General features: G+C 40.6%; 1 protein-coding gene across 3 annotated transcripts in view; it reads left to right on the top strand.

Moving 5' to 3' along the window:
* Positions 1 to 18,322, top strand: part of STX7 (syntaxin 7) — a 42,872-nt gene that overhangs the window by 2,345 nt on the left and 22,205 nt on the right. For all 3 annotated transcript variants that reach the window (XM_058735297.1, XM_058735299.1, XM_058735298.1), the window contains exon 2: positions 4,649 to 4,783. In XM_058735297.1, coding sequence (XP_058591280.1) covers positions 4,699 to 4,783 — 85 coding nt within the window. In that variant the 5' untranslated portion in view covers positions 4,649 to 4,698. The remainder of the gene's footprint in view (positions 1 to 4,648; positions 4,784 to 18,322) is intronic.

Raw genomic sequence — 18,322 nt, 5'->3', positions numbered from 1 at the left:
AAACGGCACTCCTCAAAGGCCCTAAGGCAGTAGTAAGCCTGTACATTTAGGATCTAAAAGAAGACACTGGAATTTAACATCTTAGAATTGGTATTATTTATCCTCAGACTAGGTATGTGTTCTTTTAGGAAATAGGTACATTTATTCATTCAGTCTACAGATATTTATTAAGCACCTCTTACATAACCAGGTAGCGAGACTAGAGTAGCTCACAAAAAATACACAGCCTTGCCCCTCTGGGAACGTATATTTTGGGCGCAAGGGGTGGAGGGAAGTCCAGTGTTTTATGCTCGTACTCCCACTTCAAAAAGTGAAACTATTTCTATAGCTCCGTTTGTGTTCGATTTATAGAGCATGAGATGTATGCTTAATGGGAATCTAGGATTCTGCAATGTGTCCGGTATTACCTGGGGGAAGTGTTTGACAATTACAATTTCACAATTCCCTTTGTTCTTTTATTTGTGCTCTCCAGAAAGTCTTGAGAATATCCTCATTATGAGTATTGCACTTTGATCCTCTCTTTCCTTCTTTCCCTTTATAGTGTTTATATGTTTTCATAGAAAAGTAATTGCTGAGATGTCTACATGATCACTATTCAATAGAACTTTATGCTGTGGTAGAATGTTCTATATTTCTATAGTGGCTGTTATAAACTACTAGCCTCACATGTTATACTTGAGGACTTGATAGAGCCGGTATAGATAATGAGTTATTGTTATTCTGAGCAATAAAACTGGGAATTCTGATTGTTCTTTCAAAAATATTCATCAACAGTGCTTTAGTGCTTGTTAACTCCAGCCAGGTGCTGGAGACTGAAGTAGACACCAGCTATCAGAATAACGTGGTTGATTCCAGGCCAAAATGCAATGATCATAAGCTTTTGATGTCAATTTATAGTTATAATTATAGTCCATCTATCTGTATATATGTTTTTGCAGTAAAGTCATTTGGCTCCTTTATTTCTCATGTTTTGTCATCAGAAAGACCAACCATTGTTGTCTCTTAGATATCACTATTGGCAGAATAAGAGAGAAAAGGACTGAGCTATTCATCTGTGTTACCTTGATCTACTCATATAGTCATCCCAGGTCTGTTTCCTCATCCTAAGAGTAGAGTCTGCAAAAAGGTTAATGGATTGGGCTCACCTGCCCTGAGTTTTTGTTACACAATGAAGCAATATGGTTTAGTGTTTTAAAAATATGGGCTGTAAGATGTAGTTTCAAATTTTAGCTCTTAGATTAAGCAGGTTACTTATTCTTGTTATGCCTCAATTTTTTCATGTGAAATATCAGAATTACAAGTGAACCTACCTCAGAGATTTGTTGTAAGAATCAACTGAGAAAATAAATGTAAAACAATGCTTTGGAAATACCAGTTAGCCATGGTTAATCTTGTTGAATTTTTGTGTATCCTTCTCTTCCATCATTTGCAAATTTCTTTTCATTCTTCACTCAACACAGAGCTGAGTTAACAGTCACTGTGCCCTTTCTTTAAAGAAATTCCAGCCAATCCAGCAGCAGCAACAGCTCTTTGGATGAATGGAGCCCAGTTATCTCACCTGTAGGAACTTTCACTAATTTAGTTGCTTGAGTAAAGAGATGAGGAAAACTGGTAGTGTTTGTAAATAATTGGTTAATTCTCTGAAGAGGAAAAAGAGGGGCCTTGAAAAAAACACAGAGAAGGCTTAGGTTAGGCTTGCATGAGTTTTGAGGCTTAAGGGGAATGCTATAAATCTATGTATGTTTAGGAAGGAGCCTCCCGAAGATAGTCAATGAGAAACATTTCCTCATTCATTATGTCTGTGTTGGCTGTGAGACAGTTTTTCTAGAGATCTAGTTGATAGAGGAAAAGGAAAAAGAAAGATGTCATTGAGCCAGGAGAGAATTGCTCCTATCTATGCAGTGAAGTATTATTTGGCAGTGAAAAGGAATGATGTATTGATCCATGCCAAAATATGGATGGACCTTGGCAACATGCTAAGAGAATGAAGCCAGTCACGAGAGAGCTCATTATATGATTCTATTCATAGGAAAGGTACAGAATAGACAAACCCATGAAAACATAGATTAGTGGTTGCCTACAGCTGGAGAGGTTGCAGAGACATGAAAAGTGACTGCTAGCAGGTGTGGGCTTTGTTTGGGGGTAATGAAATGTTCTAAAAGTGATGTGATGGCTACACAAGTTTATGCATGTTCTAAAAACACCAGTAGGCTTGGGACGCCTGGGTGGCTCAGTCAGTTGAGCGTCCAACTTTGGCTCAGGTCATGATCTCACAGTTTGTGAGTTTGAGCCTGGCGTTGGGCTCTGTGCTGACAGCACAGAGTCTGGATTCTACTTCAGATTCTGTGTCTCCCTGTCTCTCTGCCCTCCTCTGCTTGTGCTCTCTCTCTCTTTCTATCAAAAATAAGCATTAAAATTTTTTTTTTCATAAAATAAAACACCAATAGAATTGCTTTTTTTTTTAAATTTTAATTCCAGTGTAGTTAACATACAGTGTTATATTAGATTCAGGTGTATGGGATTGTACACTTTAAATGGGTGAATCCTGTGGTTTTGAATTCTATCTCAAGCTCTTACTGAAAAAAAAAAAAAAAAAAAAAAAAAAAACCATGCAGAATTTAGAGATCTAATTGGTGGTTTGTGGGATGCTTGTGATAGTGTTGGTTTCATTGAATCCCCAGGTCCGGTCTTCTCCTCTCTGGGCCCCAGCTCTTTAGGTGGCTGCAGGCCTAAGTGCCAAGCTATCTGCCACCTGCCGAAGCAGTTCTACCCCCTGAGTTGAGATTTGGGTCTCTCTGGATGACTTGGTGAGATCCGAAGGGCCGGAATAGATAAATTGGACCTGTGGATCAATGAAGGAGAATGAAGAGTACCTAAAAGCTCCAGGAATTCCAGGGTGGCCAGGCACGTTCCACGATGCACCACTTTCCGACATGGAGCCAGTACTGATCTACTTATCCCAAAAGTTCTACCCTTGCACTTCCTGCCGGCACCGACCCTAAGAACAAGACACACATTTCCTTGTGCCCTCTTCTCCCCTGCCAGAAACCTCCAGTACTTTCTTATTGCGATATATTCAATCTAACCCTAGTTTCCAGCGCCCTCTTTCGTGACTTTAGTTTTGTGTGGTAGCTGTCATGGGTAGCTTTGGAACCAAAACCCTGGGGCTGAACCCCACGTCCAGCTGGTAGGTGGGTTCAATTACCTTTATCGTTACTTAATCTTTGTTAGCCTCAGTTTGGTCATTGTTAAAACAAGGTTTATTTGCTACTATCTACTTTAAAGAGGAGATTTTGAAAATTAAATCAGACAATCTACGTGAAATGCTTTTCATTTCACAGATACGCAATACGCGTTGGGTCATTCCTCTCTTTCTATGCTGTCTCCCACTTGTCCCCACCATGAATCATCTGATCCAGGGTTGACTGGCACCCACCCCTTTCTTTGAGAAATGACACACTGAGTTTGCCCTTTGCGTATGTTCTGTCTACCCATCCCAGGCTTCATGTCTTTGCCTTAGTCACTCTCTGGATGCCCAGTATCCAGATCTTCTGCTTGTGTTTTGTTAATTCTTTCTAGATAGGAGCCATAGTGAAATTTCCTTTTCCCAGCCTCTCACTTTTGCCTGCACATGACCTTTTGCTGATTTACGTTGCTTTTGCTGTTTTACTTTATCCAGTCTTCTAAATGACACACTTGAATTAGGCAGATTCTTTATGTTTGTTGTTTTGTTCGCTTGCGACTCCCTAGTGCCCATTTGATGCCAGGCATGTAGCTGACTCTCAGCAGAGAGCTGCCGGACAAATTGCCTGCCTGCAACTTTGCAGCCTGCAGCGTGCTCGGTGGAAAGATGGGCGTGGCGTTGAGTCTGTGCTGGACACAGTCCTGTATGCAGGGACACCCTTTCCATCCTTTTTTTCCAAACCCCAAGAGGTATGTGGTGTGTGGACTGAAGAAGAAAATTCCTTCTTGCGTCCTTCCTGTCGCGGTGCCCCAGCTTTGCTTCCTGTCCTGATGCCAGCCTCGGGAAGAGGAGAGCTGTTCTCTTTGCTCTGTTGGAAGGTGTGATGAGCATTTTATGGAACATTCCTTTTTTTTTTTTTTTTTTTTCCTCACTTGTCAGCTGTGCCTCTCTCAAAGTGGACCTTTCCTATTAAAATTGGACACCCGCTAGTCATATATTCCTAAGCTCTTCCTGTGTGTGTTAAATTAGATATGGTGACATTTCTGGGGACACCCTGCAGTTTGTGTACCATTTAATAGATATGTAAATAGCTGTTCTGTGTCGGGAGTTGTTTTAAATGTTGGAGAAAGAAAGATAAATAGCATGTGGGCCCCACTTTATAGTCGCTTGCAGTTCAGTTAAGGAGAAAATATATAAACAATTAAGAATATACATGTAAAAGGGATTTGGTTACTTTTACTTAAAAGTTTTCAAAGGGAATGTACAGTTTGAACCTTATTTTAATTGTTTAACATGACTGTGTCCTTTGAAAGCCAGTGTTTTTGAAAGCCATGAGAATTTTTCTATTTGATGTGTCCCTTTGCTATATTTCAACCCTGTTAGGTTAATCAACCTCCCAGATTGATAATTTTGAAACTTAAGCCAATGCTTTAAAAATACAATTATGTGATTTCTGTTTTTTAGGTGACTGCTTAGGTGACATCTGATGAAATTAGTGAATAAGTAAATCAGCTATGTCTTACACTCCGGGTGTTGGTGGTGACCCTGCCCTACTGGCCCAGCGTATCTCTTCCAATATCCAGAAGATCACACAATGTTGTAAGTAGAAATTTAAGTTGACGTCACTGTTTTTAATTCTTAAAATTGGGTTCATAACAGGACAACTCCAGTGACTGAGAGCAGGAACAGATTTTAGAAGGTTAGAACTCTTAAAATGAAAAAAAAAAAAAAAAAAGAAAAAGGCCAGAACTCTTTAGAGTGAATACAAAAGACAATTATATTAGAAGAGATAACACTTAATTGCATTTTTCTGTAGAGTGCCAGGCACATAATACACTATTTCATTAATGAAATAAAACTTTAAAAGGATAGATATTTGGGGGACCTGGATGGCTCAGTTGGTTAAGTCTCCTTTTTTTTATGTTTGTTTTTGAAAAAAGAGAGAGAGAGATAGAGAGAGAGAGAGAGAGAGAATGAATGAGTGGGGGAGAGGCAGAGAGAAACAAAGACAGAATCCAAAGCAGGTTCCAGGCTCTGAGCTGTCAGCACAGAGCCTGACACAGGGCTCGAGCCCACAAGCCATGAGATCGTGACCTGAGCTGAAGTTGGATGCCCAACTGATCAAGCCATCCAGGTGCCCCCATCCTACTCTTGATTGCAGCTTAGATCATAATCTCATGGTTTGTGGGATCAAGCCCCTTGTTGGGCTCTGTGCTGACAGTGCAGAGCCTGCTTGGAATTCTCTGTCTCTCTCTCCCTCTCAAAATAAATAAAAATAAACTTAAAAAAAAAAAAAGGATAGAGACTTACATTTGCTTTAAAACCATCTGGTTCTAGATGAGACTAAAGAGACTTGTTGACTAAATTCCCTAGGTTTGGAACTGGGGAGCCCTACAAAGAGTTTACGTTTACTTAAAACAGGGAAAGGGAAAGGGAATATGCATAGTCCAAAGGACCGTGCCCTTAAGGAGCAGGGATTAACTGATGAGGGGACGTTTGAATCCATTGAGGCAGATCTAGAAGATAACTCAGGGTTCCCACAAACAACTGTGCTACACCTATCAAACACAATGCTACTAGACTAAGCCCATGTAGCATTTTATTGGAAATTATTACTCCTTGAAAGATCACTGTAGCAGATTTGATCCTATAGTTTTTTTTTGTTTGTTTCACATTTGTTTCTGAATCATAGCTAATCACATGAGGACTATTCTAGTCACCTTGTAGTGGTCAGTATTCTGGCCCTTTGGGCATTAACTGAACTCTCTTTTGGAGTGTGTTAATACAGTGTTATTCTTTAGCTTAAAGTTTACTGCTCTCTTTACCAGAATGTGTTAACACACTGTGAAAATACAGAATGTTTTCAGATGACCAAACCATGTGTTCTTATCTAATCATTAACTTCCCAGAAGTTACTACTCTACCCAAGTGATTTCAGTGAAATGTCAGCATGTTTTGGAGGCCAAAGGATTAAAAGGATTAGATTATGGCACTAGAAAAGTGCTGTTGTGCACAGCGATATGATATAAAAGCCAAGGAAAATAAGAATTTTTCTCTTTGTTAGAAATAGTGCTGGTCTGCAGCACCTGGGTGGCTCATTCAGTTAAGCGTCCGACTTTTGATTTTGGCTCAGGTCATGATCTCGTGGCTGTGAGATCAAGCCCCATGTCGGGCTCTAAGCTAAGCATGGAGCCTGCTTGGGATTCTCTCTCTGTCTCTGTCTCTCTCTCTCTCTGTGCCCCTTTCCACCTTTCTTTCTCTCTCACTCAAAATAAATAAATGACGTTAGAAAAAAATATATATTGCTGGTTTGCCTCAGGCTAATGTGTGAAAATTAAGAGAGATTGTCATTTTAATTTACATGTGTGGAAAAGTCAGGACCTTTATGCAAGAAAGGAGGCCAGGAGGCCTTACTCCAGAGGACAGTGCAGGTCTTCTGTGCTGGGAAAGATAAATGCATTAGGAATTCTAGGAAGAGGAGGAAGAGTGACTGTAGGCTCTGAGATTATAGAGGCAGTAAGCACCTAGTGGTATGAAAGATACACGGATTGGAGATTATTTGTGAGCTTGAACTGGTAGGAGGTAAGAGTTCACTTAAGTCATGTTCCCAAGAAAGAGATCAATTGATCTGCTAGATGGGAAGTGATAAATTGAACAAGAGTTGCATACTCCTGGCATAATTGATAGCTAAGTATGTGACTGCACTGTGATTCAGGGCAGCTTTGGAGTGTGGGGGAGGGTGGTGGTGAGACCCACAACTCTGCCTTGTGGAGAGGGGCCAAGAAGCCTGGGACCGTTTGGCCGTGAGAAGCCACAGTCCCCACCTTCAGCTACTGAGGCACGGTCTTGTGTAAAATACAAGAAATGCATGCTGCGTGATCATGAAGGCCTTTGCAAAGGAACAAAGCAACAGTAGCCAGACGTCAGCTCTAGGAGGAATAGGGCTTTTGAATAATCCTGGTTATTCAGGGATGGAATGGCTACCCTCAGGAGGAGCGACCAGCACATAGTGGTCAGATACTATTTCTCAGGTCTGGTGTTGAGAGGTTTAAACACTGGAGTAATGGTTCCAACTGAGTGACTTGTAATTATGATATTCTGCCTTCATTCAGCAAATAATTTATTGAGCACCTACTACTGGCCAGTCATTGTACCAGACCCTTGGGAATCCAGCAGTAAGCAAAGTCCACAAGGCCCTTTTCTCATGTGGGTGATAGTGTAAGAAAAAGCAGAGGGTTAAAAAAAACATTAATGAACAATATGGCTTCCTGTGATGAAAATGAGCATGCTGTGAGAGCAGGTGACTGTGGGGAAGCTGCCATAGCTGAGCTTGTCCTCTGAGGGAGTGAGAATGAGAAGGCGCTGGCAGTGAGAAGATACAGGACAAGAGCATTTAGATGGAGCCAGGGAGCTGGCAGTAAACTCCTGAAGCAGTCCACAGCTTGGGCTGTTCAGAAAATAGGAAAGAGAAGTCCAGTGTGGCTGGAACACAGCACCTGAGGCAGGAGTCGCTAGAGAGGAGATCAGAGAGGAGACTGAGCAGGCCACCCAGAGCCTCAGAGGCCGTCTGGGGAGTTTAGCTTTCATTCTAAGAAGGAAGACACACAGTCATATTGCTTTGGCTGCTGCCTCTTAGAAAATAGACTTTGGAGAATTTGGGGTGGGGACACGATGGCCATCTGGGTCTGATGAGGGAGGTGTTGGCTTGTACCAGGGTGGTGGCAGTGGGGACAGAGAACTGATGGATATTCTTTGGAGGCAGAGCCAGCAAGATTTGCTGCTGAGTGTGGGTGGATAAGAGTGAAAGAGGGTAGTCCAGGGTGACTGCATGGCTTTTGTGTTAAGCAACCAAGTGGATAGTGGTGAGTATATACTGAGGTGAGAAGGACTACAGTTCGGAAATGGGGAGAATTTTGTTTTGGCTACGTGAAGTTCGAGATGTCTTTTAAACATCTAAGGGGAGATGCCAGACATCTAGTTTAGATACATGAATTTGGAGATAAGAATGATATCGGAGTACAAATGGTATTTGAAACTATAGGTCTAAAAGAATCACAAAGGAGTAAGAGAAGAGAGCTGGAGCATTAAAAAATGTAGAAGCCTGGAAGGGAGGGAGAAAGGGTGAAGAATCAGAGTGACCAGTGAGGTAAGAAGAAAATCAGGATATGGTGGATTTCCAGAAATCAAAAAAAAAAAAAAAAAAAAAAAAGTTTCAAGACTGAGAGAGGCATCATCTGTGTCTAATGCTGCCAAGAGACTAAAAATTTTAGCACTGAATTTGATGAGGCAAACTGGTGACTTTGAAGAGAATGGTCTTCTGTTCGTGTTCTGAATGTAAATGAAAAAAAAAAGAGGGAGAAGGACTGACCCTTTTTCAATTAAAGAGACTTCCTAGAATCCTACTCAGCTCTGCTTGTGTTATTGATCAGAGTTTAGATACAGTCACATAGCTACACCTAGCTGCTAGGAAGGCTGGATTACAGTGTGCTCACTAAAATTAGGTCTTGTTCCATTTAAGAAGGGAAAAACCAGTATTTAGTGGGCAACTGGCAGATTCCACCATGGAAGTAGAAAGAGGGCCAAAGAAGTGGTTGCATTTTTCCACCACAAAAGAGAGAATCCAGTGAGAGTATAATTGCAAAAGAAAGGTCTCTGAAGGCGAGAGGGAGAGGGAAAAAGATCACCAGTGTTCAGTTTGCCTGTCGTCCACTGTACAAGTCCAGGCAGAGTGTGGGGTGGACGGTTAGTGTGGTGGGCAAAGAAGGGAGAGTTCCTGTCTGAGTGAGCTGTTCTTAAATGAAATAGGAGGCAGAGGTATCAGACGGGGTGGGATGGAAGGCTGTTGGACCTTTATGGAAAGAAGAGAAAGTGATGAGTTGTAGTTTTGACAGTTGAGAGGATTGACATACCACAGAGGTAACGAAGGGTTGTTGGGCAGGTTGAGTACTCATTTGAGACTTGGGGTCTTGAATTTAGCGAAAACAATCATCACTATGTATTGTTTCTAATTCTGAGATTCACTGTCTGAATGAAGGGAAATTTAGATTAGGTAGAGTTAGTTATTGGTAAAGATCTAACCTACCAGCCAGTGCACATCACCGATAAGGACTATGAAGAAATCACGTGGAAGTGAAAGGCAGAAGCGTGAAATTTCAGTTCATTTTTTTCCCATCTGGCAATGCTAATAATACCGAGATCGAATATGATGGTACTTTGCACCACATTTAGGTGTTTCTCTTTACATCTGTGTCTTGTAAATTTGTGTCAGTACAAATTATCTACTTGTAAAAAAGAAATCTCTGGAGAATATACTGTAAGAAGGGTAATACCCTTGTCGTTGGAATATGTGCATCTGTTCAACCAGAGCTAAAGTCTTCATAAACACTTCAGTGGGGAAAGTTTATTTTCATATTAATTTTGATTAAGATCAGTGAAAAATTATAAAATATGAACTTGTATAGTTGAGTTTATAACAAAAAAAATAGCAGTCAAAAACTTTTGATTCTTGGAGGGATCTAAGAATAACATATTAAGATTAGAATTTTTTTTAACTAGTGTATTCTGACAGGTGTCTTTTGCAAAGAGTAGAATAGATGAAATACGATGTTTTTAAGCTTTTTTTTTTTTTTTTTTTTGCCTTAAGGTAGTTTTTGTTCAAAATAATCTGTAGTCTTATCAATTTGCTTGGCTAGTAAAGTATTTAAACCATATTACCATAATTTAATTTATATTAAACAACATATATAAATATTGTAAATACTTAAATATAAAATATATTAGAAATAGATTACATTAAAATAACAATTTTTTGAGAATGAGTAATAGGTATAACAAACTAGAATTTTATTAGGGATTTGTCTGTGGAGTGTTTAAAATAAGAAAAAAAATTCTTTTTGTCTTTTTTTTTTTTTTTTTTTAAATTTTTTTTTTTTTTCCAACGTTTATTTATTTTTGAGACAGAGAGAGACAGAGCATGAACGGGGGAGGGGCAGAGAGAGAGGGAGACACAGAATCGGAAACAGGCTCCAGGCTCTGAGCCATCAGCCCAGAGCCTGACGCGGGGCTCGAACTCACGGACCGCGAGATCGTGACCTGGCTGAAGTCGGACGCTTAACCGACTGCGCCACCCAGGCGCCCCACAAATTCTTTTTGTCTTAATGAAACTATTTGAAAATCTTCCTGAATATGGAATTTTATTGATAGATCATATGTAAGACAACGGGTTTGGGGGGAAGGTAGAAGCAGTGAGGAAAGTTATTTGGATCCCAATGTGATCTTGATTAAGAAAATATTTTTATCCTATGAGAGAAGGTGTTCTGTTGACTCTGTCACAGAGTCAGCTAGGTATTTGTGCCCCAGCTGCTCCATCCTTTGCCTGTGGCATAGACAATGCTCCTTCGATGGCCCTACCATGACATCCAGTCTTTCTCAACCCAGCACTCCAGGCAACCATTCCCAGTAGACTGGAGTTGGCATGTAAATAAACAGTTTGTTACCCCAGGTCTAGAAGATCATCGTGCATCAAAGAAATGCTTAGATTTAACTCTCAGCTTTGGATTGAGACGTTGACAAGTAACATTTTTATTAGTAGTATCTGGAAATGAGGTATACACCTATGTACCCTTTATCACCTGTCTGTATTTTTTTTTTTTTTTTTTTGAAGCAAACTCCTACCAGCGATGCATAGTACAAGGATAAGCAAGCCTTTGTGGGTTGCAATGGCTGAGTCTCTTATATAAGGTAAACCAGAGTAGGATATTTTCCCTGGGGCCATTAATCCTTGCACAAACAAACAATATAGACAAGTGTATTCAGAACACACAGAAATAACTCATGTTTTTGAAAGAAGCAGAATAAACATATTGAAAACCATCACATAATTAAAGACATTTTTTTTATCTTTAAAAAATAGAACTATAATGCATAGAGTAGTGCACCAACTATTAGGGTATAGCTCCATGAATCATCTGTTACAATACCACACATGCAAGTACAACATTACCAGCCCCCTGAAGCCCTTCTCACGTGTCACCCACTCCATACTCTAAGAAGATAACTTCTAACATCACTGATTAATATTGCCAGTTTCTTCACTTTAATAGAATCAAGTGTTATGTTTTATGTTGGACTTCTTTCTCCCATTCTGTTTAAGCAGTTCATCCATGGTATTACATGTAGCTATAGGTCATTTGTTTTCATTGTTATATAGTATTCCATATCCAAACAGACCATAGTCTATTCTTTCTACTGTTCATGGACATTTGGAGTGTCTGGATTTTTTATTTGTCTTTATTTTTTGCTATTATGAACAATGCTGAACATTCTTACGTGTTCTTTTGTCTCATGTGTGTACCTAAGAGTTGGGTTGCTGAGTTATAGGGTATGTATGTGTTTACCTATAGTAGTTACATAAAGTAGTTGTACCAGGTAATACTCCCACCATCTAGTGTATCAGAATTCATTTTGCTTCAAATCCTTGCCAACATTTGACATTTACAGTCTTAACTTTTACCCATTCTAGCCATAGTTCTGTCTCATTGTGATTTATATTGCAATTCCCTGATTAGAATCAGACTTTTCAGAATGTCACTGAGTTAGGAAAATGAATGAGACAGTAGGAAAGGTTTCTAATTGAGTAAGCTCTATGTGAGTGCATGCACATTTCCTGAAATTGGATCCCAATGCCAGTGTGACCTTGAGTAAGTTCTTTCACTTTCCAGGACATGATTTTCTTATATATATTTTCTGTGGGCTGGCTTATGGGCCTCTCTTGACATTTAATAGGCTACAACTCTAACCAACGCTTTAAAGAATCTTGAAAGCTCTTCTAACATATGCAGGATTATTCTCTTTGTTATTAAGAGACAAATTGCCATATCTGGATCCATAACACATACTTTTAAAATTCCATAGGGGCACCTGGGTGGCTCAGTCGGTTGAGCGTCCGACTTCGGCTCAGGTCATGATCTCGCGGTCCGTGAGTTCGAGCCCCACATCGGGCTCTGTGCTGACAGCTCAGAGCCTGGAGCCTGCTTCGGATTCTGTGTCTCCCTCTCTCTCTGCCCCTCCCCCACTCATGCCCTGTCTCTCTCTCTCTCTCTCTCTCTCTCTCTCTCTGTCAAAAATTAATAAACATTAAAAAAATTTTGAAAAAATAAATTCCATAATTGAAATAGCCTTGCCAAGACTAGCTAGAGTTCCACTAAGACTTACATATTACTTGTAAGAATTAGAAGATGGGAGAGTTGTAGTCACAAGGGATTCTGGTATGAATCATGTCTATATTAATTAAGGTATGAATTCAAAGAAATTGATAAATAGAATATATCGGCAGCTGACCATGAAACATAGCCATTGAAATAAAATTTTCACCAGCGCTAATGAGAATTCTGACATTTGAGTATTTTTAAAAAAGAATAATCTGAAAGAGAGTCTAAAAGTTAGCCTGTGGAAAATGAACAAATTGGATCTATTGGTAACATAAAATATCCCGAGTCGAATTTTATGAGTACAGGAGTTTTCTGCTAAAATACGCATAATATGTCATATGTACATGTGTGTTCATTCCAGAAGATTTGGGAAAGCAGAAACTTCTAGGGAGGTGTAAAATGTGTGACCTTAAACCCATGTCGTGAAGGTTAAGGGAAGGTGACTGGAAATGTTTATGTTGAATCTTCATTGTTTCATTTTTTATCATTTATCTCCTATTGATTAGTTCTACACAGACTGTGTAGAGTTGCAAAAATATTATTGGTTTTCTTTGTGTTGTACTTAGCTCTCATTCTCTGTGGGTACTTTGCTTATTTATTAAAAAGAATCGGTGCTTGGCTCTTGTCCTCATAAGGTTCTTAGGATTTGAGATGTCATATAAAGTCTGTATAAATGCGTGAGTCCTTTGGTTACTTTTGAGAGCGAACACAGCTATTTTGATTCGAGTCTAGTGAAAGAGGCACTTGTTTTTGCATCTAACACATGACTGCACAGAAGGGAAACTAGTATCATCAACTTCTCTTTTTTGGTGCCTGGGCACACTTGTCTTTACAAAAGACCTCAGTCCTGAGGAGTTAACAAATTTACTGGAACTGTGGATTTACCCAGGAATTGGGGATGTTCCTTTTTTTTTTTTCTTTTTTTTTTCTGGGGTGGTCTGTTGGTGGCTATTGGTGGATGGGAAGGTAGTTTATAGAGGAGGAGTTGAAACCTCATTCTCTCTCCCTCTCTCTCCTCCCTTTTCCCTCCCTCCGACCCTCTCCTACTTGCTACTTGACATATCTACTTTTAACATCATACATCTGAAAATGTTTGGTTGGATTTTTTTTTTCCCCTTGAGGAGAAAAACTTTAGTAGCTTTGATTTCATTGTTGTAATTTTCTTCATGCCTAAGGTGTTGACACAGAATAGAGAACTAGGTGTGGAAATTAATGTCTTATCCAAGAGAATTTTCAGAGAGTGACAACTTTTCTTTTCTCTGGTGGCTTTTCCTACATGACTGAACATGAGTGCTGTTTATGACTGAATGTGAATCTCATGGCTACAGAAGTATTTACACATAGATTCTTTCTTTCTTTCTTTTTTTTTTTTTAATGAAAATGAGGTCACTGTATGCTTATTTTATTTGCTGCTTACGTTTTTGTCTATTATGGCCAAATAATTTTCCATTATATGAGTGTGCCACGCATCATTTAACCAAACCTGTGTTAATAGACATTTTATCCTAAGATTACATATTTAAATGTTGGAGAACTTACCATATATGCTTCTTCCACACGTGAATCCTTCTGAGGTCTATATAGATAAAGTGTGATGCTGATTAAATTCTCATGTATCTTTCCGCACCCATCTTATTAAAAACATTATAATATTCTTTTTTTAAACTCTAAATATAGTCAATATGCCTAGTAATTGTTTATTACAGAGTAGCCTCTGTTTTATTAAAATTCAAGTTTGTGATGGGTTGTGTAGCAACCTCTCAACTGCCTTGTGGTACAGCCGTCTGTGCATTTAGTTAGCTCAGTGTTGGTGTGGGAGCTGGATAGCAGATGTAGGCCAGGTGGTTTAGTTTTGGTTTCCTGCAATAGCTTTGACACTTCTTGTCCTCATCTCTTGGACTCTTTTTTGTCATTTCTCTACCAATTACTGAGCAGTATTTTCCATTAAAGAGTAATTGCCTTTTATACTCTTCTAGACTTATTTCCAAAGCTGTTATTAATCGATTTGCCTATTCATTATTTGGAAGAACCTAAAAGTCTTATGAAACAGTGTTCTGTAAGTCTTGGTACATTTATTTTTCCCAGTCTTTCTTCTTGTTGGAGTGTCATTCATTATCTTAGTCATTATTTGAAGAAACCATTGTTGCAGGAGCGTGTTACTGATACTGAGTATGGCCATCTACTTCTCTGGGGTAGTTTGGTCTTTATCCCACTTAAAGTCCAAGAGAATGCCCACAGACAATAAGATTCCCTCCTAGCCTGTGGACTATTATTTTCTCATTGAGGACTGTGAAAGCTTTTAGCTAAAAAATCCAACTGAGCCCTGCTTATTTGTGAATACACAGAGCTGTTGTGCTGTTGAAGCTTGGGAGGAGAGCTGGGCAGGATGGCCCAAGTGATTTTAGTTGTATGCTATTGCCTGTACACCCTGCTTTGTTCAAAAATCTCTAGAAGGTATGTAAGTTGGTATCTTTTAACTACGGGCATACCTGTGGAGATACTGGGGATTTGGTTGCAGACCAATAAAGTAAGTTAAATTTCCATATCCCAGTGCATATCAAGTTATATTTATACTATCCTATAGCCTATTAAATGTACAATATCTAAAGAAACGATGTACATGCTTTGACTAAAAAAATGCTTTATTGTTAACCATACTGACCATCACCTGAGCTTTCAGGGAGTCAGAATCTTTTTGCTGGAAGAGGGACTTGCCTCAAAGTTGATGGCTGCTGACTGAGCAGTGGTGGTTGCTGGAGGTTGGGGTGCCAGTGGCAATTTCTTAAAATAAGATGACAGTGAAGTTTAGTGCATCACTCGACCCTCCCCTTCACGAACAGTTTGTCTGTAGCGTGCAATGCTGTTTCGTAGCATTTTACCTATAGTAGACCTTCTTTAAAATTGGGAGTCAGCACTCTCCAACCCTGCTGCTACTTTATCAACTAAGTGTATGTAATATTCTAGATCCTCTGCTGTCATTTCAACCGTCTTCACAGCATCTTCACCAGGAGTAGATTCCATCTCAAGAAACCACCGTCTTTGCTCATCCATAAGAAGCAACTCCTTTTATATTCAAGTTTGACCATAAGATTGCAGCAACTCGGTCCCATCTTCAGGCTCCACTTCTAATTCTAGTTCTCTTGCTGTTTCCACCACACCTTCAGTTACTTCCTCCACTGGTCTTGAATCTTTCACAGTCATCCACAAGGGTTGGAATTGACTTCTTCCAAACCCCTGTGAATACTGATGTTTTGACCTCTTCCCATGAATCACAAATATTCTTCATGGCATCTAGAATGGTGAATCCTTTCCAGAGGTTTTCAGTTTACTTTGCCCATATCCATCAGAGAAATCGCTATCTGTGGCAGCCATAGCCTTATGAAATGTGTTTGTTAAATAATAAGACTTGAAAGTTGACATGACTCCTTGATCCATGGGCTACAGAATGGATGTTGTGTTAGCAGCAACGAAAACAACAGTAATCTCATTGTAATCTCCATCAGAGCTCTTGGGTGACCAGGCACATTTGTCAATGAGCAGTAATATTTTGGAAGGAATCTTTTTTCTGAACAGTAGGTCTCAACAGTGGGCTTAAAATATTCAGTAAACCTTGTTGTAAACAAATGTGCTGTCATCTAGGTTTTGTTGTTCATCTATAGAACACAGGAAGAGTAGATTTAAGCATAATTCTTTTTTTTTTTTTTTTTTTTTTTAATTTTTTTTTTTCAACGTTTTTTTTTATTTATTTTTGAGACAGAGAGAGACAGAGCATGAACGGGGGAGGGGCAGAGAGAGAGGGAGACACAGAATCGGAAACAGGCTCCAGGCTCCGAGCCATCAGCCCAGAGCCCGACGCGGGGCTCGAACTCACGGACCGCGAGATCGTGACCTGGCTGAAGTCGGACGCTTAACCGACTGCGCCACCCAGGCGCCCCAGATTTAAGCATAATTCTTAAGGGCACTAGGATTCTTGGAATGGTGAATGAGCACTGGCTTCAACTGAAAGTCACCAGCTACCTTAGCCTCTAACAAGAGAGGCAGCCTGTCCTTTGGAGCTTTGAAGCCAGGCAGGGACTTCTCTCTAGCTCTGAAAGTCCTAGATGGCATCTTCTTCCAATATAAGACTGTTTCATCTTACGTGAAAAATCTGTTGTTTAGTTTAGCCGCCTTCATTAACTATCTTAGGTAGATCTGGATCTGGAGAAAGGATGTTGTAGTAGGGGATAACAAGTACAAGGGCCCTGAGGTGGGAGCAGAACTGGGGTGTTAGGGGAGTGGAAAGGAGGCCAGTGTGCACAGAGCTCAGAGGGAAGAATAGGAGCTGGGGCGGGGTTGGGTGAGGCCTTGCAGGCCATTGTAAAGACTCAGGCTTTTATTTCAGGTAGAACAACATTTTTAGCATTTGAATGAATGGAATGTGGAAACATAGATAGGAGAATTTTATCATATAGTCAGCATCACACTTTATTTGATCTAGATAAAACTCAAAAGGATTCATGCAGCCTAAATTTTAAGTTCCCCACCTTTTTTTTTTTTTAAGTTTATTTATTTTGAGAGAGAACTCAAGTGGGGAATTAGCAGAGAGAGGGAGAGAGAGAATCCCCAGCAGGCTCCACAGCACCAGCTCAGAGACTGATGTGGGGCTCAAACCCACGAACCATAAGGTCACGACCTGAGCCAAAGTCTGGTGCTTAACCAGCTGAGCCACCCAGGCACCCCAAGTTCCCCAGTATTTAAACACACAGTCTTAGGATAAAATGTCTGTTAACAGAGGTTTGCTTTAATGCTGCACGACACATTTGTATAATAGGGGAGACACGGTTTCGGGCTCTACTAGAGTTCTGGATTTGTCAAGCGGTTAAGATAAATGGAGAGAGGGGCTGGAGGAGGATATATGCAAGAGAGTGAATAAGATGACTGACCATGGGGTTGAAGTTGGGCCAGGAGGCGAGTGAAGACGTGGGAGGATGGGGAGGACACTGGCAAAGTGGTAGGACCAAAGGATGGAAGGTCCTGGTGGGGCAGAGGCTTGTTGTTAGAGCCAGGGTGCCAGTGGGAGTGAGCAGGACGTACAGGAGGTGGTGGTTTGTAAATAGTGTGCATGACAGTAGGATTACAGAAGCGTTACAGTTACTGGTAGTGAGCCAGCATTCCATGTGATCTTGGAGTGTGTGCCTGAGGTAGAATGGGGGACAAGGTCTTGGGGTGGGGCATGCAAAGCACTGAGCCAGGGTGGCGGAAGGATCATCAACGTGTATGCTGAAATCATGGAGAACTGAGGCAGGAGTCTAGAGTGACCATGAGCCAGGAGCTAAAACCATGGGCCAGTGAGGTGGCACGGCCGAAGAACCGTTACTACAGCTGTAATGGGGAGTGGGGACAGGGTCTGTGTGTCCATTCTGTCTCAGGCTCCTTCCCATTTAGTCTTGCCTTCTGAACTTGCCTTTCTCTTTGAGTTCCTCAAGTTTCTGTTTTACCAGTGCCTGGAACCTAGCCATTTCATCTACTTCATCTAGTTGGGATCTAACTTTAAAATTGCAGTGGCCTCATTGAGTTATTTTGGGCTATAATTTTCACCCCAGTTAGGTTGTGGCAGCCTTTTTTCCTGCTGTGTTTTCTTCAAAGGGAGTTTTGCTGTTCTTTTCCGCAATTGTTATGGTCTTTTTGTGTGATTGCTGTATCTGTTCTTTTCCTCCTACTCAACAGAATGAATTTGGTTTTCCAAGGGGGCGTCCTGTGAAGGGAGAGGGGAGCCGAGACCCTCTGCTCAAGGGCTCATTACTGTCTGCCATGCCCTGAGGCACTGTTTCTTTCCCCCTCTGCCTCTTGAAACCTCCTCTTGTGTGACAGGTCCTCCCCCTCCAGTTCTGATGCCCTCCCCCCCCCATCACCATGGTGGCCCCACAACACACAGCTACCTTTTTGTAAA

This window comes from Neofelis nebulosa, chromosome 6 (assembly GCF_028018385.1).
Source record: "Neofelis nebulosa isolate mNeoNeb1 chromosome 6, mNeoNeb1.pri, whole genome shotgun sequence".
In the NCBI taxonomy this organism is placed as follows: Eukaryota; Metazoa; Chordata; class Mammalia; order Carnivora; family Felidae; genus Neofelis; species Neofelis nebulosa.
Note: the sequence above shows the minus strand (reverse complement) of the source record. Positions and strands in the feature narration are given on the sequence as shown.